This window comes from Polypterus senegalus, chromosome 10 (genome assembly GCF_016835505.1).
Source record: "Polypterus senegalus isolate Bchr_013 chromosome 10, ASM1683550v1, whole genome shotgun sequence".
Classification (NCBI taxonomy): Eukaryota; Metazoa; Chordata; class Cladistia; order Polypteriformes; family Polypteridae; genus Polypterus; species Polypterus senegalus.
In genome coordinates this window covers 149,169,177-149,195,687 of record NC_053163.1, presented here as the reverse complement: position 1 = coordinate 149,195,687, position 26,511 = coordinate 149,169,177, and the positions used below count along the sequence as shown (strand labels likewise).

At 42.1% G+C, this 26,511-nt stretch overlaps 1 protein-coding gene across 2 annotated transcripts in view; it reads left to right on the top strand.

Moving 5' to 3' along the window:
- The window catches only part of LOC120536296 (calcyphosin-like protein), a 29,616-nt gene extending 8,703 nt beyond the window's left edge, over positions 1 to 20,913 (top strand). The window contains exons 3-6 of one of the 2 annotated variants that reach the window (XM_039764624.1): positions 2,595 to 2,772; positions 8,239 to 8,448; positions 14,384 to 14,511; positions 20,749 to 20,837. In XM_039764624.1, coding sequence (XP_039620558.1) covers positions 2,595 to 2,772; positions 8,239 to 8,448; positions 14,384 to 14,485 — 490 coding nt within the window. In that variant the 3' untranslated portion in view covers positions 14,486 to 14,511; positions 20,749 to 20,837. Of the gene's footprint in view, positions 1 to 2,594; positions 2,773 to 8,238; positions 8,449 to 14,383; positions 14,512 to 20,748 lie in introns of both variants that reach the window. The other variant, XM_039764625.1, reaches the window with a different exon arrangement.
- Positions 20,914 to 26,511: the final 5,598 nt, after the last annotated feature.

The window sequence follows — 26,511 nt, the reverse complement described above, 5'->3', positions numbered from 1 at the left end:
TCTCTTAAATGGATTTTGTAAAAGAGAGTTTGATTGTCCATTAAAGTGTTGTTGTGTGGGCCTGTCTTGGGTCCCAAATTTCAAACTTTAAGAAGGGGAGATAAAAGGGTGGTGAAAACGTCCTTTGTTGCAGGGATCCTAGTGTCCGAAAACTACACCAGGTGGCATAGTTGGGATTTCCCTATTGGGTGATCTAAGTAAATGTAAAGTATTACATGTAGGAAGTACAAATGTTAGGTTTGAATACATAATGGGAGGTCTGAAAATAAGTACACCTTATGAGAAGGATATAGGAGTCATAGTGTTCAGAAGCAATTGAGAAGGCTAACAGAATGTCAGGTTATATAACGCCTTGATGTGTGGAGTACAAGTCACAGGAGGTTCTGCTCAAGCTTTATAACACACTGGTGAGGCCTCATCTGGAGTCCTGTGTGCAGTTTGGGTCTCCAGGCTACAAAAAGGACATAACAGCACAAGAAAAGGTCCAGAGAAGAGCGACAGGGCTGAGTCCAGGGCTACAGGGGATGAGTTATGAGGAAAGATTAAAAGAGCTGAGCCTTTAGAGTTTATAAGAGGAGACCTGACTGAAGTGTTTAAAATTATGAAGGGAGTTAGTCCAGTGGGTTTAGACGGTGACTTTGAGTTCATCAAGAACACGGGGACACAGTTGGAAACTTGTGGACCGTAAATTTTGCACAAACATTAGGAAATTTTTCTTTACACAAAGAATGATTGACACTTAGAATAAGCTACTAGTAGTGTAGTGTGGTAGATTGTGGTGGGCTGGTGCCCTGCCCGGGGTTTGTTTCCTGCCTTGTGCCCTGTGTTGGCTGGGATTGGCTCCAGCAGACCTCCGTGACCCTGTAGTTAGGCTATAGTGGGTTGGATAATGGATGGATAGTGTGGTAGACAGTAAGATTTTAGGGACTTTCAAAACTCGACTTGATGTTTTTTAGAAGAAATAAGCGAATAGGACTGGCGAGCTTCATTGGGCTGAACAGCCTGTTCTCGTTCTGATTGTTCTAATGAAACCTGCTGCTGAAAAGGCTCCGTCCACAGGATTTCTTCCTAAAAGCCCGCCCCCAATTTCCTCCAGTTCATACACTTTAAACCGCCAGGGTCACAATGTCCCATTTCTACTAACATGTATTCCAAAAATACATCATATAACTACAGGAAGATGGTTAGGTAAACTTTATTAATCCTATGGGGAAACTCGGATACCTACAGCAGCAGAAACATAAAAAACAAGGATACAGACACACGGGACAGATAATACAGCCAATCAATCAATCAATCAATCAAGAAAAAACCTTTCCAAATGTCACATTATTGTACAGGTGCTGCTTAATTTACTCACTGTTTTGTCCTTTGGGCAAAGTTTTACCCAACATATCTTTTAGTAGATTTTACTCTCCATTTAGGGTTCATTGGTTGTTCACAAGCCATAAAAGCTTCCTAAATGTCACCCGTTCTAAGATGTACATGACCAGTACTACAGGTTAAGACAGTTAATCAAGGTAATAAAGGTTTGGGGTGAAATTCACTCATCCAGGACACATAAATAGTGGTCTCAAAATCCAATTAAAGGCATGGCATTGGCTCAGCACTTGAAGATGTTGTGACGGTTCAGTATACCAAGGCAGGTGTGAAACCACTGAACACATCAACAGAAGTGTTTAATTTGACGCAACAACAACAACAACATTTATTTCTATAGCACATTTTCATACAAACAGTAGCTCAAAGTGCTTTACATATTAAAGAATAGAAAAATGAAAGACACAATTATAAAACAAAATAAATCAACATTAACATCGAATAAGAGTAAGGTTCAATGGCCAGGGGGGACAGAAAAACAAAAACTCCAGACGGCTGGAGAAAAATAAAATCTGTAGGGATTCCAGACCATGAGACCACCCAGTCCCCTCTGGGCATTCTACCTAACATAAATGAAACAGTCCTCTTTGGATTTAGGATTCTCACGGAAGGGCTTGATGATGATGATGATGGTCACGTAGACTTCTGCCTTTTAATCCGTCCATCATTGTTGGAGCATCATGAAGCTTTGAGTATGTGGTGGTGGCGCAGGCCACCGGAAAAAGAAACAGAAAAGAGAGTAGGGGTCAGTACCGATTTTAGAGCCACCATGAATAGTTATTTTGAGGAAATTGAACATATAGAGTATCAGGATTAAGTTAAATTAAGATTAAAATGAAGTTATAAAAAGGCCATGTTAAAGTAATATGTTTTCAGCAGTGCCCTGCAGCTTCAATACTACAATGAATTGCTGTCTAGGAAAACTGACACAATGGCCATTTTTATAAAATATATTTTCATTATGTAAAAAATGCATTAAAATGTATAAAAACAGTTGAAGATTCTGTGTTGGGTGGCAAACCAGTTTGGATGGTGGCTCATCCGTATGTCTGATTGGGTCATTTGCCCTTATTACCCCAAAGACGCAGCTGCTGACTACAGATTTCCTTTTTCCGCGAGTTCCAATGGTGCACCTTCTGACCTCGGCCTCTGCTGGTTCAGATATCACAGTGCAGTCCTCCCAAACCCATTCTTTTCTTTCTAATCCATTTTAGGACTTTCCGTATCATGGATGACGATGGAAGCAAAACTCTAGACTTTCAAGAATTTCAGAAAGGCTTGAATGACTACGGTGTGCCACTGAAGAAGGAGGAGGCCTTGGAGATCTTCCAAAAGCTCGACAAAGATGGAAGTGGCACAGTGGACTTCAATGAGTTTCTCGAAGCTCTCAGGGTGAGTTTTGTGCTCTTCAGTGATTTCCTGATTTATTCCCCCATTTTGGTCTCTGATGATTTTCCTTTTGGTCATTTAGACAGATACCATATATACTCACATATGAGTCGGGTCTTGAAATCCAAACAATCGATCATAAAATCAGACCCCAACTTATACACCCATTCAAATATGTGATACTTAAAAGTTTGTTTTTTTTACATCTTCTTTCCTCCTCCAATCTCTCATCAGTTTCTTAGATACATTGAATTTTGTTGCAGCAGCACAGTTACCAATTTCTTTCACCACTTCAACAACTTTTAATTTAAAACCAGCTTCATATTTTCTTCTGATCAAACGCTCCATCATTGAAAGGGATGCTCTTACGATAAAGGTGGATGAGGGTGTGGGATACAAAAAACACAAAGCAGTGCAAACATCATTTTGGATTAGTTCAGGTATTACTGTGTGGTCACGTAGACACAATACATAGAAAATAAAGGCCGTGTGCTCCGTGGTTCCCCTCTCAGGGGGGCGTTAGCATATCATAATCTCTTGTACCAATAGCGTGAGTTATCTGCATTCGACTTATACAACCGACATTATAAAATACCAGTAACGGCGCACTGCACACTTGACTTGAGCATTCCTAGTTTTCCTCCTCTTTCTCTGTACGTTTATCATTCGTTTGCTCAGAGGTTGATACGCTTGCTGCTTCCTGAGCAAATCTTCTTTTCTCCACCCTAGCGGCCCGCTGCTTCTCTTCTGTCGTCGTCATCTTTTCGAGTTAAAACTGATTACGTCAGTGTTTGTGTTGCAATTACTTAAGACGTTTTCCTTAATTTTCCACTTAAGCTGGCACTTAAGTCTTCAATCTGCCTCAAGAATGATTTAAGATATGAAGAGGTAGGGGAAGAGACGGCGAAGGTGGTAGGGATGAGAACGGTGCCCGTATGCATGCGCCGCACGACCGCCCTGCTGGCCGCTGCCAATAGTTGATTCTACAATAAAATAAAAATAAAAAGTGGAATAACCTTGGAGGTCAATCATCACCCCAAAAGCAGACAGTAGACATCATGTAGTATATGTGTACCAAATTTCAGGTCAATCGGTTAAACGGTTTGTGAGCTACAGGTGATTTAAAATCTTGGACAGACAAATGGACAGCCATGGTAGGGCATTATATAAGAAGATCAGAAATTATACAGTAAAATCAAGACCCAACTTCTCCGCTACTATATACGGTAGTTATATTTATATAGTTTACTTCAACCACCACCAATGTGTAGCACCCACCTGGATGATGCAACGGCAGCCATTATTGTACCAGTACCCTCACCACACATTACCTATTAGGTGCTGAAGTGGTGAGAAAGAGAGAGAGAGAGACAATTAGAGACAGGGGACGCTTAGGGGGACAGAATGGACAGGGCCATGATGGGTAATCAAGTAGAAACATTGAGATAAACCCAACTGTTTTCGAAGGAGGCACAGAGATCTTTTATGACCATAGATAGTCAGGACCTCAGTTTTACATCTCATTCCGAAGTCAGAAACATTCATAGAGTATAGTTTCCCTGTCACTTCACTGGGACATTGGGATCCATACACAGACCACAGGGTTAAGCGCTGTCTGCTGGCCTTACCAACACCTTTTCCAGCAGCAACCCAAGCCTTTCCTAGATGGTCTCCCATCCAAGCCCTGTACCTTCAGGTGAGCTTCAAAGTTGCTTTGGGTTGGATGACCTGTTCTGAAGTGCAAGTGGGGCGGCTTCTGAAAACATGAAACATTTCCTTCCCGGACTTCTTGCCCACTGCTGACACCAACTTCCTGGAGTTTGCAGGATGTAAATGTAAAGCAGATGAGTGTGGGTCACTGAACCATTAGCCTTGCACTTCTAGAATTTAAAGCCTTACTGCCTCTATAAAGTAATCTTCACTTTATATAGCATCCTTCCATCCCAAATCACGTTTCAAAGACAGTACTCTACAGTTGTTTCCAAAACCAGAAACCTGTCAGGTGACATGACTTGTTTGAGTCACAGATGGAAGTCAGACTGGGGGGGCTGAAGTGACAACTCTGATGTTTTTCAGTCCAGTGCCTTACCAGTAGTGGGTAACCTTTTACCTGTATCTCCATTTTATGAATCCACTTTTTCAATTCCAGTATCACAAGAAGCCAGAGTCCCTGATGGTATGGATTAACAGAAGACAGGAAGAAACCTTGGATGGGATGCCCACACATCAGACAGTGCAGTGCAGTATAAAGCAGGTCAATTTAGGGGTTGCAGTTAGCGTAAAGGCCATGTCACATTTGAAGACTTTTTCAGTTGTAGCTGTTATTTACATAACTTTAGTGAGTTGGAGGCAATCGTTGACGTACTTCCACAAAGTAAGATGTCTGACATACCCAGTGACCCACTCTATCTAGTCCAAGACTCGCTCCAGTCTGATGTTTTCTTTAGTCGTTAGGGGGAGCTCTGTGTGTATGATAGCTGCCAACCAATGAATGCTCATCCAGAAGTACAAGTACAATGCATAGAGCGCAGGGACAAGGAATAAAGAAACACGGGGGCTCCAGACCTCACAAAACGAAGAGTAGCTCACTTGTCTGATGTGTTGTGTTTTACATACCATGATAGAATGGAAAAAAGAAAGGAAAAAGGGCTGAACTCGACATACCTGATAACCCTTCGTACAGCACCGGCTTCGTCAGACAGCACACTATTGGTTGTCACGAAATAGACCTGGAGAGTCAGGACACATTCAGTAAATGTGAAATGGTCTCGTAACGAGATGAGCAACAACAGTTGAGAATTGTGACATACCCCACAACTAGACATTGTGTAATTTGACATTGGCTTTAACTACTTGGCTACAATGTCTGCACAAGAGACTCTTTGCTCTATTTATTTTTCTATAATCATGTTTCTAAGATGGCAGTCTACCATTATTTCCATAACCAGAGCCCTGGCAGGTGATGTGACTTGTTTGAGTCACAGATGGAAGTCACACGGGCAGCACGGTGGCACAGTGGTAGCACTGCTGCCTTACAGTTAGGAGACCCGGGTTCACTTCCCAGGTCCTCCCTGCGTGCAGTTTGCATGTTCTCACTGTGTCTGCGTGGGTTTCCTCCCACAGTCCAAAGACATGCAGGTTAGGTACACTGGCGATCCTAAATTGTCCCTAGTGTGTGGGGGTGTGTGCCCTGCGGTGGGCTGGTGCCCTGCCCGGTGTTTGTTTCCTGCTTTGCGCCCTATATGCTGGCTGGGACTGACTCCAGCAGACCCCCATGACCCTTTAGTTAGGATATAGCGGAATGGATAATAAATGAATGGATGGATGGAAGTCACACTGGAGGCTGAAGTGACAGCTCCTGTTTTTTCAGCCCAGTACTATACCAGCAGTGGGCAGCCTTACACTTTTATCTTTAATTCATTTAAAGTCCAAATCCATTTCCATTCCAGTATCACAAGAAGCCAAAGACCATGAAGGCAGAAAGAAACCTTGGATGGAACAACCATACACCACACAGTACACTGACATTCACACATAGCAGGTCAATTTAGAGGATCCCCATTAACTTGACTTGTATTTTCTTAGAGACCTCAAGAAAAACTGCAAACCCAGACGGACAGTGAGGGGTCCAAGAGTCAAACCCAAGTCTAAGGTGACGAGTGGTAGGAACTATAGCCACCTGCAAACCTCACTCTTGACACACTCCATGTCATTCCAACATAAAAATTCTAAGCATGGCGTTTGCACTCTGCTACATCCCCAGATGTTCCTCTGTTCACCAACACATCATTTGGCTAAGGTTCGACATTTTTCTCCATTGGAGTTAAGTTGGTGTGGAAAGTGCGTTATAAACTGCCATCCCTGCTATTTTTTATTACTTAAGCATTTATGGTTTATGCTTTCAAAAGTACAGGCCCTGAATATTCTGTTGTAACTCCCGTTAGGATGAAGCAATCTGAACCAAACAAATACGCTCTACACCATGACGTATGTGTAATCGATTGCATTACATGTGATGCTGGAAGTGGTTTTCCATTTTCTGCCAGACACATTTCGATGTGACGGTCCATATTCCTGAACATATCGGCAAGCGTCTTGGGGGGAATAGCAGCAATTTCACATTGAATGTTTCCTTTCAAATCTTCCACGGTGGGATACTTCTTCTGATAGACTTTTCCTTTGAGCAGACCCTAAAAGAAGAAGTCAGGTGGTATCAGATCCGTTGACCATGGTGGCCAAAGAACCCTAAAAGAAGAAGTCAGGTGGTATCAGATCCGGTGACCGTGGTGGCCAAAGCCCTTTTGAAATGACCCTGTTGCAGAAGAAGGACTCAGTTTCTGCCGTGCTCCTTGCCATTAACTCACAATCATCCAGTTAATTCTGACATCGCTTAAACGAATTGGTGACCCAGTAGGTTCACACCACGAAGACGCGCTGCTCAATAGTGTACACCACCATCCTGATGAGAAGTCGAGTGACTGAGTGAAGGGGTACGGGCGGGAGGCACCCAAAAATTGCAAACGGGGGTTAAACATCATGATGGCTGTCCAGCGCCTACCTCATTGCTTTGACGCAGGGTCATCCTGGCTTGTATACTAAGGAGCACACTGCACGTTGTTTTGTTCAGATTGCTTCTTCCTAGCGGGAGTTATTACAGAATATTTGGGGCCTCTTTTGAGTGAATCTCTCTGTATTTTGATTTGTGTCGATAGTCATTTTCCAGTTTGTGCAGTTTAATGTGTTGTGTTGCCAGGTCCAGGAATGACAGGTCTGGAAACAGCAAGGAAGTTTTGGGGAGTCAACCGGGTTGTCCCTTTTATTGTCTGTTGACATCGAAAAAAAAAAACAAAATAAAAGAAAGAACACTCTTTGTTGTGCGCCCCATATGCAGGAATTCAGTAAACAAAAGTAGCAGTTTGCAGTCGCCTCTAGCGGAGCCCCGTCCCGCAGGTCACTTGAGCCTGTAACGGTGATTCCTTCTGGGACACCCAGGGTTTTATGGTGGCTGGACCTGAAAGGGGTGGGGGCAAATGTCTACACCAGGCAGCTTCTTGGCACTGTGGGGAAAGAAGGAGATGACAACGTTAGCAGCAGCACCCCCTCTCATCTCATTGGGTTACTACTTACGTCGACTGAGCCTGCGAGGAGGTCCTCTAACGCGCATGTGTGACTATTGTTTAAAATCTAAGGACATGTTTTTGCTTTTTTGACCCCTGTCCACATTAAAGTCCTCCATCGTAAATGTTCATAGTTTATATGCAGTTGCTAACCAGTGACATTCCAGGTTTTTATCACATTTAGATTCATTCCTACACTGTGGTCTTTAAAGATGACCAAGTAGGTGTTTGTGTCTGTTGTTCCATAAATAGAGTTGATCTTCCATCTGAGACGGTGCTTGGTACAATGGTGGTCTTCCAAGGTGGTTGTGCTTCTGTCCACCTAACGCCCCTCCTTATTCTGCTTTTCTAGCCCCCCATGTCTAATACCAGGAAACAGGTGATTACTGAGGCATTCCGTAAACTGGACAAGACAGGGGACGGTGTGGTGACAGTAGAGGACCTGAGGAACGTTTACAATGCCCGGCATCACCCCAAGTATCAAAATGGAGAGTGGACCGAGGATCAGGTGTTCCGGGCCTTTTTGGACAACTTCGACTCTCCGTACGACAAGGACGGCAAGGTGAGGAGGAAATGCGTAACCCGTGGGGCGCCCTTTGCTGTTAGGAAGGAGGGCGAGGAGGACACATCTTTCACAGATATCCTTTGTCTCTTTGGGTGCCAAATCTGTTTTCCTTCCCAGGAGCCTTCTGTAAGAACACAGAACTTGACCCAAGCCTAGCCTGCTGGTGTGCCTGTATGCAGACTAATCATTTTCTTCCATTTTTCATTTTTTTAGGAAGCATCCCTCTAAAAAAATGTAAGTTTTTGGAAAAGTTAGATTCCTTCATGCTACAGTCCCTGGCCGTCACTTTGCCATTTATAGGACACACGTACCCACCAAAGCGTGCAAACCACTTCTCTTTGCCATGCTGAATATTTAACACTAAAGACTGAGTTTATAACTTAAGGTTCTCATTCTAACCCTTTTCTTAATTCGTGTCCAGTTTTTGTTGCTAATTAACTCCTTTTCCCTTCATTTTAATTGACTTGTTTTTTAAGATTCACTCCTCTGATTTGCTTCAGTTTTTTTTCTTAGACAACAGCCAAACAGAAATGAGATGTGAAGAAAGCCAACAGATGACCAGCTAAGTTGGGGTCTCAAACATCCAGTGTCTTCCACTAATTCTTCTTCTTCTTCATCTTCTTTTACTTTATCCATCCACCTCCGTTTTGGCTTCTTTCGCTTTCTCTTCCCCTGGACTACCATTCCCATAACTCTTTTGCCCAGATATTCCTTGTCTCTTCTCATCACATGCTCACTTCATCCTATTTTCCTGTACTTTCCTAGATGTTTCTCTCACTGTTGTTGTACTTCTGATTGTCTCATTTTTTATTCTGGTCTTTTTTGTAACTCCACACATCCATCTCCACATTGTCATTTCTGCCACTTCTTCTCCTGCTGTGCTCCCTTTACTGTCCATGTCTTAGCTCCATATATCACTGCTGGACTTACCACTGCCTTCAAAACGTGACCTTTAACCTTTGTCTTAATTCTTTGATCTCACAATACCCTGTGGGTTACCTCTGCGTCTCCATCTTGGCCTACCACTGACCCTACATATTTAAACCTCTTCACTCAATAGCTCACACCACAGGCTAACTTCTGAATCCTGATAATCTTTAAACCTGATATTCTGTCTTCTTCTTATTTATCTTCGATCTTCTATCGTCCAAAGCCCTTCTCCATTCTCCCAGCTTCCTCTCCACTTCCTCTTTCATTTAGTGCTACACAACACAATGTCTTCAGTAGAAAGCCTGCACCAGGGGGGATTGGGCTTTTATTCCATGAGTCCACAAATCCGTAACCTGACAAAAGAGATAAGAACTTCAAGAAGATCCCTGGTGCAGACCTGTCCTAACTGGGGTCTTCTTTGTTTCCCCCAACTCTGGGTCCTCACTCCTTCACGCATTTCCAGGACAATCCTCACACACTTCTGTGGTCTCTTGCACCTGCAGACCTCTTGATGTGGCCCCCTATCATAACCCTTCTCCAAATCAATAAATAACATATGCGGATCTCAATCAGTCAGCCATTTTCCAACTCACTATATCCTAACCCAGGGCCACGGGGGTCTGCTGGAGCCAATCCAAGCCAGCACAGGGCACAAGGCAGGAACAAACCAGGCAAGGTGCCAGCCCACCACAGGGCACACACACACAGGACAATTTAGGATCGCCAATGCACCTAACCTAAATGTCTTTGGACTGTGGGAGGAAACTGAAGCACCCGGAGGAAACCCACACAGACACTGAGAGAACATGCAAACTCCATGCAGGGAGGACCTGGGAAACTAACCCAGGTCTCCTTACTGTGAGGCAGCAGCACTACCACTGCACCACCGTGCCTTCCATGTGCATATTTTCCTGCCTCAAACTCTAACCAGTTTCTTATTTATTATTTAAACCCGTTATTTAGTTCCATGGCTTGCTGGTGCTCTGATTCTTCCACATTTCCAACATTGTTGATTTTCTTTCTTCTAAGAGCACCGTCCAAATGTTTTGTGGACCTGAGCAGATCGACATCACTGAGATCTTCACCTTTCTTTATTTTCAGATATGGAATGATGGGCACCGGTTCACTGGTCATGTTTTGGCTCATTTTGTATCTCATTATTGTTTGGCTGCTAATTAAGGAAAGAAAAAACCGCCCTTAACCCAGGGGTACTCAGTTATGGTCCTGGAGGTCTGCAGTGGCTGCAAATTTTCGTTATCATCAATTTTATAATTCGAAGTCAGACCTAACAGATACTGAAATTTGGTGTTTAATTATATATCTCAAAAGTATAATGATGATACAAATAATAATAGTGATGATGAATAAATATAATAATATGAATTGAACAATAATAACAAAAATAATAATAACAGTAATAATGATGCCAAAACAGTTTATAATCTCAAAATGAGTCCTTTGTCTGGTAAATCTTAAAGCACCGTTGAAAGACCCAATCCAACGTCCCGATAATCGTGTGTCTCCTTTCGGATTTTCTTTCCGATTTATGACACTGCGAGGTTCTCTTTCCTCAGCAGTTTCATTTTGCCGACGGGTTCACCTCACTTGTGTATCAGCGGCTAAGCAAGTTTATATCTCTACCTCGAGGTGGTGCGAGTTGGATTGTGTTTTTTTTCTGTTGGCGGTACATAATCAATAAAATGTCTACCAATAAGATTGATCCGTGATATGCCGTGTCAACCGCGTCTCTTTAGCGGTCGTGTGCTCGGTGGATGTGCGGCGATGATTTGTTCTTCAAGCTGGCACGCAAAACTTTGCATGAGACTCTTTTGTTTGTATAACACGAATTCACTCCACTTGCACTGTTCCACCAGATCACAAAATCTCTTTTTGTAGTGTTTCTTTTGTTGCCTCTGCATAATGGGATAGAAAATCAATTCTTGATCCGCACATCGTGCTGTTGTAGTCAAGCACAGAACAAGGCTTCGTAACTTGTATGCCGTCTTTTGCCTGTCCAGTGACTGTAGCTGCATTATGTACGGTGCTAAGAAAACAAACATCTTTCTTGTCTTTCCGTTTTAGTAGCAATGCCGTACTGATTGGATTTGTGATCCAACGTTGTCCCTTTTTCTGTGTACAGAACCGAATTTCAAATGTATCCCATTTTAGATTCCTAAAGCTCGTACGACTTTAAGCCAAATCTCGTTCTTTTTGATGCGATGTACTGTATCCATGAGATTCTGCACTTATAAGCCATGAGACTTTCATCAATGCTGACATCACAGTCCAGAATGTAAGCACTGTGAAATTTTGCTACAGTCGCCTGGTATATCTCCCAAATTTTCTTCAGTTTGGGTGCTGGATGGGTATTCTCATCAAAGACTCCACTGTTGGTAAAGTGCAGGTATTTCATAATTAGTGAAAACCATCACTCAGACATAATTTCTCCAAAGAATGGCAACACCGACAGCACTTTTACAGCCCGAGTGATTCTCAGTTCTAACGCTTATGCAAGATACATCTGTACAGCTGCCCTAGTAACACTTGGGTCTAACACTAAGGAGATTAAATACACGGTTCATATTAGTTATCCGGTTAAAGTGAAACCCTACAGTCACTGTGGACCTCCAGTTGATTACCTCTGCCCTAACCCCTCGGCGATTTCAATTCGCAATAAACAAAAAGTAGTTTCAGTGAGATAATGTTTGATTTCATCTCTGGTAATTCGCAGAGAACCCAGACAAAGAAACAAGGACTTAACTAGATGAAGGCGCACAGCCTGAACGGTTCTAATCAAAGTCCAAACAGCGAGCTTTGTATCCGGAGGGTGGCCTTTGAGCAGTTACAGATTGCAGTCTTTATCTTCTTAGGCCAGTGAGACACAATCACAGGCAGGGGTGCAGCACAGACCTCTGGGCCCTATACATAAGCAGTCTCTGTGGGCCCCTTCCTCTCAAAAAGAAACTTTTCATTCCAGGCTTCAGGGCCCACGGTGTCATTACCCTTTTCCCACCCGCTACAACACCGATGATCACAGGTGGCCAGCCTGACAATGATGTTGGAGAAAATAGGTCCAAATATCTGAGAACGTAGTGGTGGCTCTGAGGCCCTGGTATCTGGAAGGTTGCCACTTCAAATCCCATTACTGCCAGAATGGATTTTTTTCTGTTAGGCCCTTAACCCGAAAGTTGCTCCAAGGGGGCTACATAATGGCTGACCCTGTGCTCTGATCTTCAATGGTCTTGCAAAATGACAACATCCCCTTGCAGATCAATAAACTATATCACATCTTCCTTTTAACGCAGTGCCCCTTGATAAGCCTTTTGGAAATTCACCAGTAAACAGCCTAAGCATTATATCAGCAGAAATTGAAAAACCGGATCATACTGGTCTGAAGCAAAAAAATGTTTTTCACTCCTGTCAAAAGGTTTAGGGTTTCTTTATAGATTTATAGCGGTTGAATCCAACTTTGGCAACTGAACTGCTGTGTCGCATCCAGTTGTTGAGAGGTGAACACTATTTTATAGTAAAAAGTCATATTTTAAATTTATTTATTTAGAATTAAACATAATGTAACATTTGACATATGGTTGTTTTAAATGTAATAATTACTTACAATAAGTAGTTTTTTTCTCCTCTTATAATTCCCAGAAGGTGTTTCACAGTGGAGTGACCAATAAAATGACTCACTCCACTTTTCAATCCATCTGAGCAATGTCCTGGTGGAATTTCTCCCCGTATTGCTCCAATTGAGTCAATTGCTCCAATATTATAATCAGTCATAAAATGTGTACTGTTGGTGATATATTCCAATACATTCTTTAGAATCCCTCCTTAAACTCCTACACATTAGTTCAAGTGTGAGTGTTATAAGTAAGTCATATTCAGCTGGTTTGGGTGTAGAACCCTAACTCGGCAGTAAAAGAACGGTCAAGGAGTAAGTGAAGAGTGTTAGGAAGAGTAAAGACGAGCTTAAAGATACACAGAGTGAAATAGAAACTGCTTTGCACCTGAATTTTATTCAAGTTTATATGTTTAAAGACTCCAGTAACCTCCCAAAAGTAACAGGGACTGCTAAGGAGGTACTCAGAGATTTGGAAATTATAGAGAGAGACGTGTAGCTTTGATTAAACAAGCTAACATATCACCAGTACCCTTGAGTACTAAAGATGGTTAATAAGTGTAAGTGTAAACTCTCAACATATTTTTAAAAAGTGACCGCACACTGGAGAAATTCCAAAGGTTTGGAAAATGGCAAATCTTATCCTGCATGTAAAAAGGCTGATTGGCCAGATCCAGACAACTACAGGCTAACAAGCTTAACGTGCATCAGAGGTAAGTTATTGGAAGGAATTATTTAGGAAAAGATCGGGCATCATGTAGCAAGAACAGGAGTGTTAGTGAACAGTCAGCATGGGTTCAGACAGGGAGGTCCCAGTCCACATCTTTTCAGACAGGGTGGTTGTGTGCCACCATTGTGCTTTGAAGAAGCACACAAGCACAAGATAAGAAAGCTGCATACAAGATAAGTGAGCTTATTGATTATGCATCTCTCTCATCACGTGCTTTTGTTGCTTCCTTAGAAAATTCCAGCATCTTCTTAACCCATGCTGACTTGTCTCTAATACTCCTGTTCTTGACATTATTTTTCTTAACAATCACTTCTATTAGTAGCACATCGGCTACTGCCCTTGTTTTAGGAATTCAATGTTTTGGGCTCAAGCCCTACTCCTGGTTAACAAGTTCTCCCAACGGGGTTTGCCTCTAACATCACTAAAGACACGGCAGGTTGAGTGTTTTGGTGATTCTGATTCCGCCCCTTTGTATTCGTGAGTGGGCTTTGAGCCGACCTTTTATCTTGTCCTGTGCCATTTCCTGCTTTGCACCCAGTCCTGCCAGAGTAGACTCCAGGCTACCTGCTACCATGAATTGAATAAAGCATGTTTGAGAATGTCATGTTATGCTCTGTTATGTTTGTGACCCTCCTTGTCTGTGCTCACAGGTGACACTGGAAGAATTCACAAACTACTACAGCGGAGTGAGCGCCTCCATCGACAGCGATGGCTATTTTGTTGTGATGATGAGAAATGCATGGAAGCTGTAGGCTGCTCAGGCTAAGTGCCAGCCATGGTAATGAACATTCATCTTCTTTTTGTACTCATTTTTAATGATGTGTTTGCAGGATGGCCAGAATAGTGCAGGAGACTCGCAAGCTACTGGAAAGGACTGTTTTACTCTTCAAATGACTCTGAGTCAAGCCTCTGTGCCAGTGACTAACTAATATGTCTGTCTGCATGTCCATTAGGAAACCTTCAGCCTCCAGCTTAAAACTGCTAACATCTCGACCAGCTGAATTCAGAGACCTTTTTTTTTTCCAGATATACTGACCTCAAGGCCAGACAGGCTTCATTTGATATTGTTTAATAAAACACTTGATATTTTAGGTCAATCCAGTTGGATGTTTAATTCAGAACTGTGTTTTTCTCTTCTTTTATCACATTTTCCAGGAATTCTGTTACAGAGTTGGTGGTGTGAGTTGTTTCAGCGTGTGCTCAGTGCCTGGCTTCTCAGCATTTAACTGAAATAATTTCCTGTTTTGCGAAATTTTCCTAATGTCTAATTGTTTTTAATGATCATTTTTTCTGTAGTTAAAAGATAAGTTCAGTATTTTTCAAGTCAAAGTTATTTATTCAAATCTTATATATAAACATCTCTGTGTGGAAGTGCGTGTGTGTGTGTGTGTGTGTCCGGCCCGGAAGTGCGAGGCTGCAGCATGAAGCTCAATGAAAGCGACTCTGTCACCAAAGTGAAACCGGCGACAAAAGAGAAACTCGCTTAGCCACTGATAAACAAGTGAGGCGAACACATCAACAAAATGAAACTTCCGAGGAGAGAGAAACTTGCTTGGCCGCTGATACGCAAGTGAGGCGAACATGTCGGCAAAATGAAACTGCCGAGGAAAGAGAACCTTGCTTAGCCGCTAATAGATAAGCGAAGTGAGCACATCGACAAAACGAAACCTCTGAGGAGAGAGAAACTCACTTAGCCGCTGATAAACAAGTGAGGTGAACACGTCAACAAAACGAAACTTCCAAGGAGAGAGAAACTTGCTTAGCCGCTGATACACAAGTGAGGCGAACACATCGGCAAAATAAAACTGCCGAGGAAAGAGAACCTCACTTAGCCGTTAATACACAAGCGAGGTGAGCACATCAACAAAATGAAACTTCCAAGGAGAGAGAAACTTGCTTAGCTGCTAATAGACAACGGACGCAAACATGTCCACAAAATGAAAATGCCGAGGAAAGAGAACTTCGCTTAGCCGCTAATACACAACTGATGCGATTGATTGATTGAAGTGCCAGAAACTATTGTTTCTAGGAGCCCGGGCTTTTTACAGCACAGGCTTACACAGCTAGTTATAGTATATATGAAATCCATCCATCCATCCATCCATTTTCTAACCCGCTGAATCCGAACACAGGGTCACGGGGGTCTGCTGGAGCCAATCCCAGCCAACACAGGGCACAAGGCAGGAACCAATCCTGGGCAGGGTGCCAACCCACCGCAGGACACACACAAACACACCCACACACCAAGCGCACACTAGGGCCAATTTAGAATCGCCAATCCACCTAACCTGCATGTCTTTGGATTGTGGGAGGAAACCGAGCGCCGGAGGAAACCCACGCAGACACGGGAGAACATGCAAACTCCACGCAGGGAGGACCCGGGAAGCGAACCCAGGTCTCCTAACTGCGAGGCAGCAGCGCTACCACTGCGCCACCGTGCCGCCATATATGAAATCATCACATAAAATATTCTTTAAAAGCAAAGTTTCAATTATGCAATAAAGCACTAAGGTCTGCGATTCCAGTTCCTCAAAGTGATCTGATTGGTTAGTTTGGCTTTGGTGTGATTGGTCAGCTTGACCTTGATGATGCAATGAATGAGGAAGTGTTAGTGTGAGACGCACGAGAAGGAGTTAAGGTGCATGCTGACAGAGACGCCTTCAAATCAGAATGTATAAAACAGGATGGGAGGTGAGAAAGGTGCCTCGAAAATAACATGAGAGTTTTTACAGAAATGCACTTGAGAAAGGAAACACCGGTGAAGAGACGTTCACACAGCCATGAATACAGAGGAAAGTCACTGAAGGTACACATAGAACAAGAGATTGCAAATATATTTTATGTTATTCTATAACCTGTCTTAGACGGGTGCCACGGATATTTTTTTATACTGGCCAACCTGCGGCGTACCATATACCGCATAATCAGGCTGGTTTTTTTATGATTTTTAAGCACAGGGAGAAAATTTACATTTGAAAAATCGGTAATGTAATAAATCAGCAAGAAAAGCAACATTGTAACAATGCAAATATTCCTTTCCAGAATATCTGCTAGAAAATGTCGCAGTTTGATATGAAAGACGCGAGCAACGATGTCAGGTCTGTGTTTTATTTGCTCATGATGGGAAATGGCGTTGCAGATTTCCGGCCAAGCAGGATTGCAGGTGAAGGTGAAGAATAAGTCAGGCTTTCCACATTTGCGGACAATTGCCATCGCGTCTTGGTAGTACAGTTGCATGTACCTTGGACTGCCTTGAAAGGGAGAGGGAAGAATGATCAGTTGTCCAGGGCGGAGGTCATGGTGATGTGTTTTCGCAGTGACAGCATCCATAAGTCCCCTGTATTGCTCTACACGCAAATCTTGTTGATGTGAGTGAAGGTAATGTAGACGCGCGCCTTCTGTTCTGAAATATGCATCGACGATGTATTGCTGGAAGAGTTTGCCACTGAAATGCAAGACACTAAATGAAGATCTCATGGCAAACCTGAAAGCATAAAATTGGAGCTGTGTGATTCACGTTTTTTTCGCGGTTCGCTTTTCATCAACATGGGTTAATTGTATGTGCCAGCCTGGATCTCCGTAAGGGAATAGCAGTGGATAAACCATGGGGTCACAGTTTATATAGAGAACAGAGATACGTTTGCAAGCATCTCCCCTTGGATATATGCAAATGTCGCGTTGTGCAGGAGGTTTCCCTTCTTCACCTTCAAAGATAGCAGCAACATCAGTTTGACAGGACGGGGCGTTATACCTTCTCATATCCAGACCTGGATTTTCCATGAACACCATTCGTACAGCAGTAACAGGGTTACCGTGAGTGATAATGTGAAGACTTTACGAAGGGATTAACCTGTCATAGCATGTTGTCTAGTTGAAGCAACAAAATGTCACTGCAAGCGCTTTAACATTCCATTTGCAAAAGCTGACTGGTAGCCTCAGCAGAATCGAAGTTATATAGCTGACCGTATTGTGGTGACGTGTCAGGATTGTAATATAAAGGAGAGACCTGGTGATAAATTTGACCGTGGAATCTGAAAGCATACGGTCCTTGTCCAGATGGTTGAGCGATGTGTGCGCCCATTGACGCGAAAGCTAAAGCAGAGTTGTATTCGCTGATATGATCACAGTAATTTCGGGACAGCGGGTTCTTGCCAGTCAAGAGGTCCTTCAATAAAAGAGGGGGTTTGGATAGTTGTGGCAAAGACACCTTGCCGGCATGACAACACTTAGTGTAATGTCCAGATTTATTGACCTCTGCTGGCCAATGAAGAGCATTGCAAGAAGCACATAGTGCGGTAGGTAGGCCAAAGTTATTTTCTTGGACGTGAATGGTGGTATCTTCTTGAAAAGCTGCAGAAAAGTGAATGCGATGTTTGTGCATGAACAATCTAGGGCTGTGTTGACACTGAAGAGAACTGGAAAGAGTTGTGTCATATTGCATAATTCATTCAGTGGAGTTTGTTTTTAAATGCATGTTGAGAAATCTCTGTACTCGGAACGTTTTTGAACAAATCGTGCATTCAAAGATCTGTTTGGAATGCGTTTGTTCAGTGAAATGGGTGTTTAAATGTGCTTTGAGATATTTCTGGCGTGTGAAGGTTTTGGAGCAGTGTTGACATTGAAAAGGATTCATCAGGGAATGTGTTTTCATGATGGTTAGTAAGGTATCTGTGTGCGTGAAAGTGTTTGTCGCAAATTTGGCATTCAAATCTTTGTGTGGAATGGATCTGCATATGGTTGTGGAGATCCATCTCACCCATGAAGTCCTCGGTACAAAATGTGCAATTGAAGGTGAGAGTGGAATGAGTTTGTAAGTGTTTTTTGAGAGCGCGAGTTGTCTGGAAGCATTGTTGGCAATGTTCACATTGCATCATTCGGTTAGTGTTGTGTTTTTTTAAATGTGCGTTCAGATATCTGTGCACTCTGAAGCTTTTGGAACAAAAGGTGCATTGAAAGTCCTGTGTGGAATGCGTGTGTTCAGGGGAGTGTGTCTTTAAATGTTTTTCAGGAAGAGGAGAGTGGGCAGGTGACGTCACATTAGTGTGGGCAAGTGGGTGTGCACGCTGTGTGTACATACCGACAGAGTCAAAAGATTTCACCAGAAGGTTATCACGTGGGTATTTGAGAGGCATGAGAACCTCGTAATGCCCATGATCCAAAGGACCGCTAAAGAGCAGGGATATGAAGAGACGCTGGGCCGGATTGTAAATTTGCTCATACATTCGAACCATTGCTAAACGATCAGATAACTGTATGCCTATCCCGTTCACAAACTGCAAATGGGTCTATCAGTCTAGGCTAGCAGTGAGACTGTTTCTAATTAACACACATTACAGGTATAGCCAAGAAGGTTCTATCTCATGTTAACTTACAAGGGGTAAAAAGCTGTACCATATTCTTGGTAGCAGTAAGAAACTAATGTTTTATAGAAACTAAGCAAACACTATATGAATTTCATTTAAAACATTAACCTTCTACGATTGGCTCTTACAATAACATTTTCCGCAAGCTGTTGCATCTAAAAAAAAAAAAAATTCTATGTCTATCCACTAGATGGCAACACTATCTTATATACATACATATAAAGCAGACTGTAACAATCTTGAAGTCTTCTATGTACAGTATGTTTATCAGCCAGTTGATGCTTAACAACCACAAGGGGGCACCAGAGAGCCCCAGACAGAGTAATACAGTCCACAATATAAGAATATAAATATAAAAAAGAGTTTTTATTCCACAAAGCACCTTCCAATGAACACCTCTCTAACAATTAGCGTAAATCTTATATATATATATATATATATATATATATATATATATATATATATATATATATATATATATATATAATATATAGCAGACTGTAACAATCTGGCGGTCTTGTATATATTTTATCATCCAGTTGACGTTCGGAACGTTTCTGCTGTGCTCCGTAAAAGCAACTGACAGTTTTATTAAGAAAAATCTGTAGTATTATTTGTTTGTCGTTTAATATTTGTTTTTGTTAACTATATTTTCTTCTTGCATTATTCTTATTGTAACAATATTGTAATGGTAATAGAATTAAATCAACCTAATAATAATATTAATTTAATTGACTTTTTTTCCGTCGTCAAAAATTCAACATGTAAAAACTTATTACTACACCACAAAACAAAATTTAATCTGTCAGGTTGTTTATATTTTTTTTTATTATATTTTTTATCATCCAATTGACACTCTGAACATCTCTGGTTTTCTCCGTAAAAGCAACCGACAGTTTTATCATGAAAAATCTGTAGTATTATTTGTTTGTCATTTAATGTTTGTTTTTGTTAAAATTTTACGGTCTTGTATGTATATTAGCATCCAGTTGATGGTCGGAATGTTTTTGGTTTGTTCCATAAAAGCAACCGACAGTTTTATCTTGAAAAATCTTTAGTATTATTTGTTTGTCGTTTAATATTTTTTTTGTTAACTATATTTTCATCTTGCATTATTCTTATTGTAACAATGCTGTAATGATTCACCCCATATACTGGCGAAACAAAGTAATGGTATTGAGAATCGTCATGGTAATGGTATTGAGAATCGTCAACAAGGACTGAGCCAACATAAAGACTGATGTTAACGGTGGAGTGATCGGACTTATAGGAGGCTGTACAGGAAGAGGTGTGTTCTTAGGCGGAAGTGAGGTCGGTAGGAGGGCGTGGTCTGGCAACAGAAGTGGGTGGAGTTCTAGGTTGGCTTCCCTTCTGATAATCTGTGGAAGAGGGAGAAAAAGCATCAGTGCAGTTCGTTAACCCCCGGCTCTGCGTCTTATCCCCAGTTAAGCACTTAGACTACCTCCCATGCGTGTGTGTGTGACAATGGTTAAAATAATCTAGCGGAGCAATGCCTGGTGTGTTGTCTTTTCTATCATTTAGCTCAGTCTCCCTTCTTGACACCGCCAAAAACTTGACCTACTTCTCTCGTAGATGTTCAGCGTCTCCGTCTCCTATTTCAAGATCACTTTTTGTCTTTTATTCTTCCACAGGTCTCCAAGGATGAGTTTTTAAATTACTACGCCGGAGTGAGTGCCTCCATCGACAGCGATGCCTACTTCCTCCTCTGCATGAAAACATCCTGGGGGGTTTAAAGGTTTGGAAAAGTTAGGACACCATTAAAAGTCTTGTGCTGATGGTTGTGTGATCTTCTTCTTTAAGTTGTGTCCCAAAAAAGAAAAAAATCAAGAGTCTGCTGGTACCAAATGTGGTAGAAATTTAACATCTTAATATAGTAAGAAACATCATCTAACAGAACAAATCAGTAATCAGGCAGGAGAAAAGCTGTTCATTGTATCTTTGAATTAGAGGGAACATTCATCAAAAGCATTCTGTTACAGAATGGTCAGAGAAACAAAGAACGGAGGTTCATTTAATAAACTATCAAATTTACATACAGTGTCAATTAATGCATACATTTACTCTCGTTGGTTCATTTATTTACACCCAAATGACTTATATAAAATATCTATTATATTATATTCTGGTTTTTCTTATTCCTTTGAGTTGAGCCACCACCCTTCAAATTTTTGTGCATATAACAATTGTCCATTCTGGTTGTTTACAGGACATCTGCTGACTTCTTAGTCATCTTTCAGTACATTTTGTTGTTCACTTGAACTTCATCTGATTTCCAACATTAATTAACCCTTTATGCTATTTCTTTAAGGTGAATGCTCTGTTACTCTAAAATTATCCTTCCACACAATTGCTTCACTGTGGTCATTTTAAACTGGACCTGCAGTGCCATCAGAAAGCATTCTGAAGCTTTTTCACATTTTGTTATTTTGCAGCCTAATGCTAAAATCATTTAAATTGATTTTATCCCTGATCAAACAGCACTCAAAACCAAAAATGAAAATGTGCAACCAGGATCTTAGGACTTTGTGCCAATTAATTCAAAATAAAAATCTGGAATATCCCATTAACACCAGTATTCAGACCCTTTACTAAGTACATAGATAAAGCCTTTTTGGATGCCATTCCATGCTGGATCACGTAACAAGCTTAACACACCAGGATTTGGAGAATTTTTGATTCTTCTTTACAGGTCACCCTCAAGTTCCGTCAGGTTGGTTGGAGATCTTCGGTGGACAGTTATTTTCAGGTCTCTCCAGAGATGTTAGAATGGGTTCAAGTCCAGGCTCTGGCTGAGCCACAAAAGGACATTCTCAATGTTGAACCACGGCCACTCCTGTGCTGTCTTTGGGCGTACTCACACTAGGCACACGTTTGCTCCGTACCGTGCCCGAGCACAATTGACTCCCCTTACACTGCACTTTAACATTCTGGGCTTGGGCGCGCTTTCATCATGACCATGTGACTTCGGGTAAAGCCAAAACAAGATCAGAACACAGAGTGACAGCATGCACGTCAAAATGATTTTCCTTATTTTTTGATTGTTTTGGAGTCGGGTAGAGTGGGATAACGCTCTACCCTCTGACAGATTTATTGAGTGTGCAGCACAGCGTTTTGCCGTTAATCGTGCTGCACGTAGGAGAAGATTGTTATGGTGACAAACAATGTTAATGGAGGAATTTGCAGCTTTCCTTGCCAACTACAATTCACGTTCATGGGTGAGGTGAGAGTAAAAACCTGTTTCTAACTCAAATGGTATCAAATGAAATGGGAATTACACCATCTGACTTGTCGCATCATTGACATCATGTCTGTTTTCCGTGTTTAGGTACGTTTAGTGATTACAGTTTCCAGATGTTACTGAACCTCCTTCAAGCAGGTTAGGGCACGGTACAGTTGGCCTGATCATGGTCATGGGGATTACATGTGGACAAGCGTGCTCAGGACGAATTGCCAGTGTGAGTATACCCTTTGATTTGTCCTGTTGGAAGGTGAATCTTCAGCCCAGTCTGGATCAGGTTTTCATCAGAGATATTTCTGTACTTTGCTCTGTTCAGCTTACCCTCAAGCCTGTCTCGTCTCGCATTCCCTGCCAGTAGAAAACAACCTCACAGCGTGATGCTCCCTCTACCATGCTTCACCCCTCAAATAGTATCGAGCAGGTAATGAGTGGGGCCTAGTTTCTGCCATACATGATGCTAAGAGCCAAGTCCAAATAGTTCAATATTTGTTTCATCCAATCACAGAATCCTGTTTCTCACAGTCTGAGAATCCTTTAGGATGGCACATCCATACATGCCATATCAATAAGGTTTGCTGTGTCTCCCAGCACAGTCTTAAGAGCATGGACGTGATACCAGGCAATGGATCATTACACATGGAGACCTGGACAGGGCCATAGAAGGGCATCAGGGGCCTTTGTGCAAGGAGGAACAGGAGGAGCACTGCCAGAGCCCTACAAAATGAACCCCAGCTACTGGCATGCATGGTTTTGACCAAATTGTCACAAACAGACTCCATGAGGGTGGCATGAGGGTCTAGAGTTCACTAGTGGGACCCGTGCTCACAGACCATCACCGTGCAGCTTGGACGGTATTCGCCAGAAAATACAGAATTGGCAGCTCCACCATTGGCACCTCATTGTCTTCACAGATGACAGCAGGTTCACAATGAGCACGTGTGACAGACATGACAGAATCTTGAGACTCCATGGTGAACGTTATGGAGTCTGCAACATCACCCATCATGACTGGTTTGATGGTGGGTCAGTGATGGTCTGGGGAGGCATATCCTTGGGGTTCGCACAGACATCTACATGATAATTAAATCCTCAGAGCCATTGTCAGACCTTACACTGGCGCAGTGGGCCTTGGGTTCCTCCTGGTGCCCGACCTCATGTGGCCAGAGTGTGTAAGCAGTTCCTTGAAGACGAAGGCATTCATATCATTGACTGGCCCACACGTTTCCCAGACCTGAATCCAATTGAGAACCTCCAGGACATTATATACAGTGGCATGCAAAAGTTTGGGCCCCCTTGCTTAAAATGTCTGTTACTGTGAATAATTAAGTAAGAAGAAGATGAGCTGATCAACAAAATGCTTCAAGATATTACTTTTCAGCATTTTATCCAAGGTTAGTGTATTTTTTTTGTTTTGTACAATTGTACAGTGAACAAGAAGGAAAGGAAATGCAAAAGTTTGGGCACCCTTAGATATCTGAGGTCTCAGACTTTCATTAGTTCATCAGGACTACGGCTTGTTCATAGTTATTGTTAGGAAACTCCAGGTGATGCAAATGTCAAAGCTCTATAAATTATTGGACTCCTCAAACTTTGTCTCAAAAATCAGCAGCCATGGGCTCCTCTAAGCAGCTACTCACACACCAGTAAAAGGCAACAAGAAGACAGCAAAGTGTTTGCAAGTAGCCGTTTCCTCAGTTCATAATGTTATTAAGAAATCTCAGTTAACAGGAATGATGGAGGTCAAGTCGAGATCTGGAAGACTAAGAAAACGTTCTGAAAGAACTGCTCTTTGGAATGCTAGAAAGATTCAGGAAGATTGAGCAGACTCTGGAGTGGTGGTCCACTGTTCTCCCGTGCAGCAACACCTGAACAAGTATGACCTTCATGGTCGAGTCAGCAGAAGAAAACCTTTCCTGCATCCTTAGCACAGAATTCAAAACCTGAACATCTAAGCAAGCCTGATGCATTTTAGAAACAAGTCCTGCAGGCTGATGAATTCAAAACAGAGCTTTTTTGCCACAATGTGCAAAGGTACTAGACGTTTGGGAAAAAAAAAAAGGATGCCGAACTCCAGGAAAAGACCACATCTCCAACTATTAAGCATAGCGATGGCTGGATCAGGCTTTGAGTTTGTGTTGCAGCCAGTGGCAGAGGGAACTCATCATTGGTAGAGGAAACAAAATAGACTCACATTTTGGCAAGTTCTGGAAGCAAAAATGACTCCATCTGTAAAAAATGATGAAGTTAAAAAGAAGATTGATCTTACAAGTCAATAATGATCCAAAACACACCTCAAACTCTACAATTGAACACCTCAAGCTGACAGTTTTCCCATGGCCCTCACAGTCCCCCAACCTAAACATCATTGAAGATCTGTAGAGGGATCTCAAAGGAGCAGAGCATTTGAGACGGCTCAAGAATCTTACAGAATTAGAAGCCTTCTGCAAGGACAAATGGGCGAAAAGACCCCAAGTAAGAACTGAAAGACTCATAGCTGGCTACAAAAAGCATTAACAAGCTGTTATACTTGAGAAAGCTTGGGGTCTTACGAAATTCTGACCATGTCGGGGATCCAAACTTTTGCTTCAGGCCCTTTTCATTTTTTTGATATTTCATATCTGTGAATGATAGAAATAAAAAGGGAATCTTGCTTAAAATATTAAAGAAATGTGTCATCTTTAATTTCATGCTTTTTGGTGATTAGTTCATCTTCTGCTCACTTAACTATTCACAGTAACAGACATTTTAAGAAAGTGGGGCCAAAGTTTTGTTGCATGGCACTGTATTGGTGCATCCAAACGCTGCCAAGTAGTGCCACAGACTGTCCAGGAGCTCACTGATGCCCTTATCCAAGTCTAGGAGGAGACCCCCCAGGACATCATCTGCCATCTCATGAGGGGGCCCAGACATTGTCGACAGTGCATACAAGCATGTGGGGGGCATTCACAATCGTTGTTGTGCTGAAAAGTTGGATCAACCTGTGATCTCAATTTTTGACTTTGATTTTCGCTGTCATGTTGACTCCAGCCCTCAGTGGGTTGCTGATTTTGGTTTCCATCAACCATTGTTACATTATTTTGTTCGCAATGAATTACACAGTATTGCTCAGTAAAGATTTTCCACTTGAATATTTCGTTCAAGTGTGATTTAAGCGTTCCGAAATTTTTTCTTTTTTTTATTGTTTGAGCAGGGTACTTTCTGGTAGCCTGCCCAGATTTTGTACAAAAGTGATGGTGAAATCTGTCCATGCACCCTAACTAATGAAGCTGAAGGCCTGTCATGATGGCCATCCCACACTAATCATTTGTATTTCCAATGGTAAGAAATTTTTGGTATGAATTCTGTGATGGACTTCCTGAACCTAAACACCAACTTCCCTAACTATTTATGTCTGTCCCTCTTTTGCCAGTGATTAGCAAAACAGCCCAACAATGGGATGCTGGCACTTGCTCAGTGTTAGCTGACATCAGATCTGTGATACCCTCTGACATCAGCATCATCTGACAAAATACAGCCATAGAGATTTAAATAGTTTGAAGCAAAGTGAGAGTCACACAACCACCCACTGAATAGGACAAATCTACTGGCCATGGACAGTCTAAACTGTAGACGGATGACTTGATGGCTTTAAAGTGAAAAGAAAAAAAAAAAAACGAGCCAGAATAATATGGAGAGAACACGCAGACTACACACACTTGTAGACATGCTAACTATACCATGCAGCCAGGTGGGTGCTGGTTAGATGAGGTCCACAGAAGAGAGAGCATGTGTGAATAGCGCATTGCTGCACCCACCGCACATCAAACCACCTGGATTGGGACCCAAGTGCAGTCAGGGGGGGGGGATTCTTCATTCTTTTAGAAAACTTTGCATGGATTTCAGCATGAAAATATGCATAATCCCCGTTATAACATGTTTACTTTGAGAATTTTTGCTTAGAAAAAATTATATCTAATAGAAATAAATTATTCATGGAAATGGGGATTTCTTTATGTTGGGTACGTTTCTGCACAGCTACAATTCCTGTTTATAATGATTATTTCATTGTGGCACAATTTTATCTTGTTTTGCAAATGGGAGAAGCCCTGTTCTCATGGCCATTACCAGGACGCTGCTCATGGCTGCCAAGACACGTGATTTCCAACAGTGAGGTGTC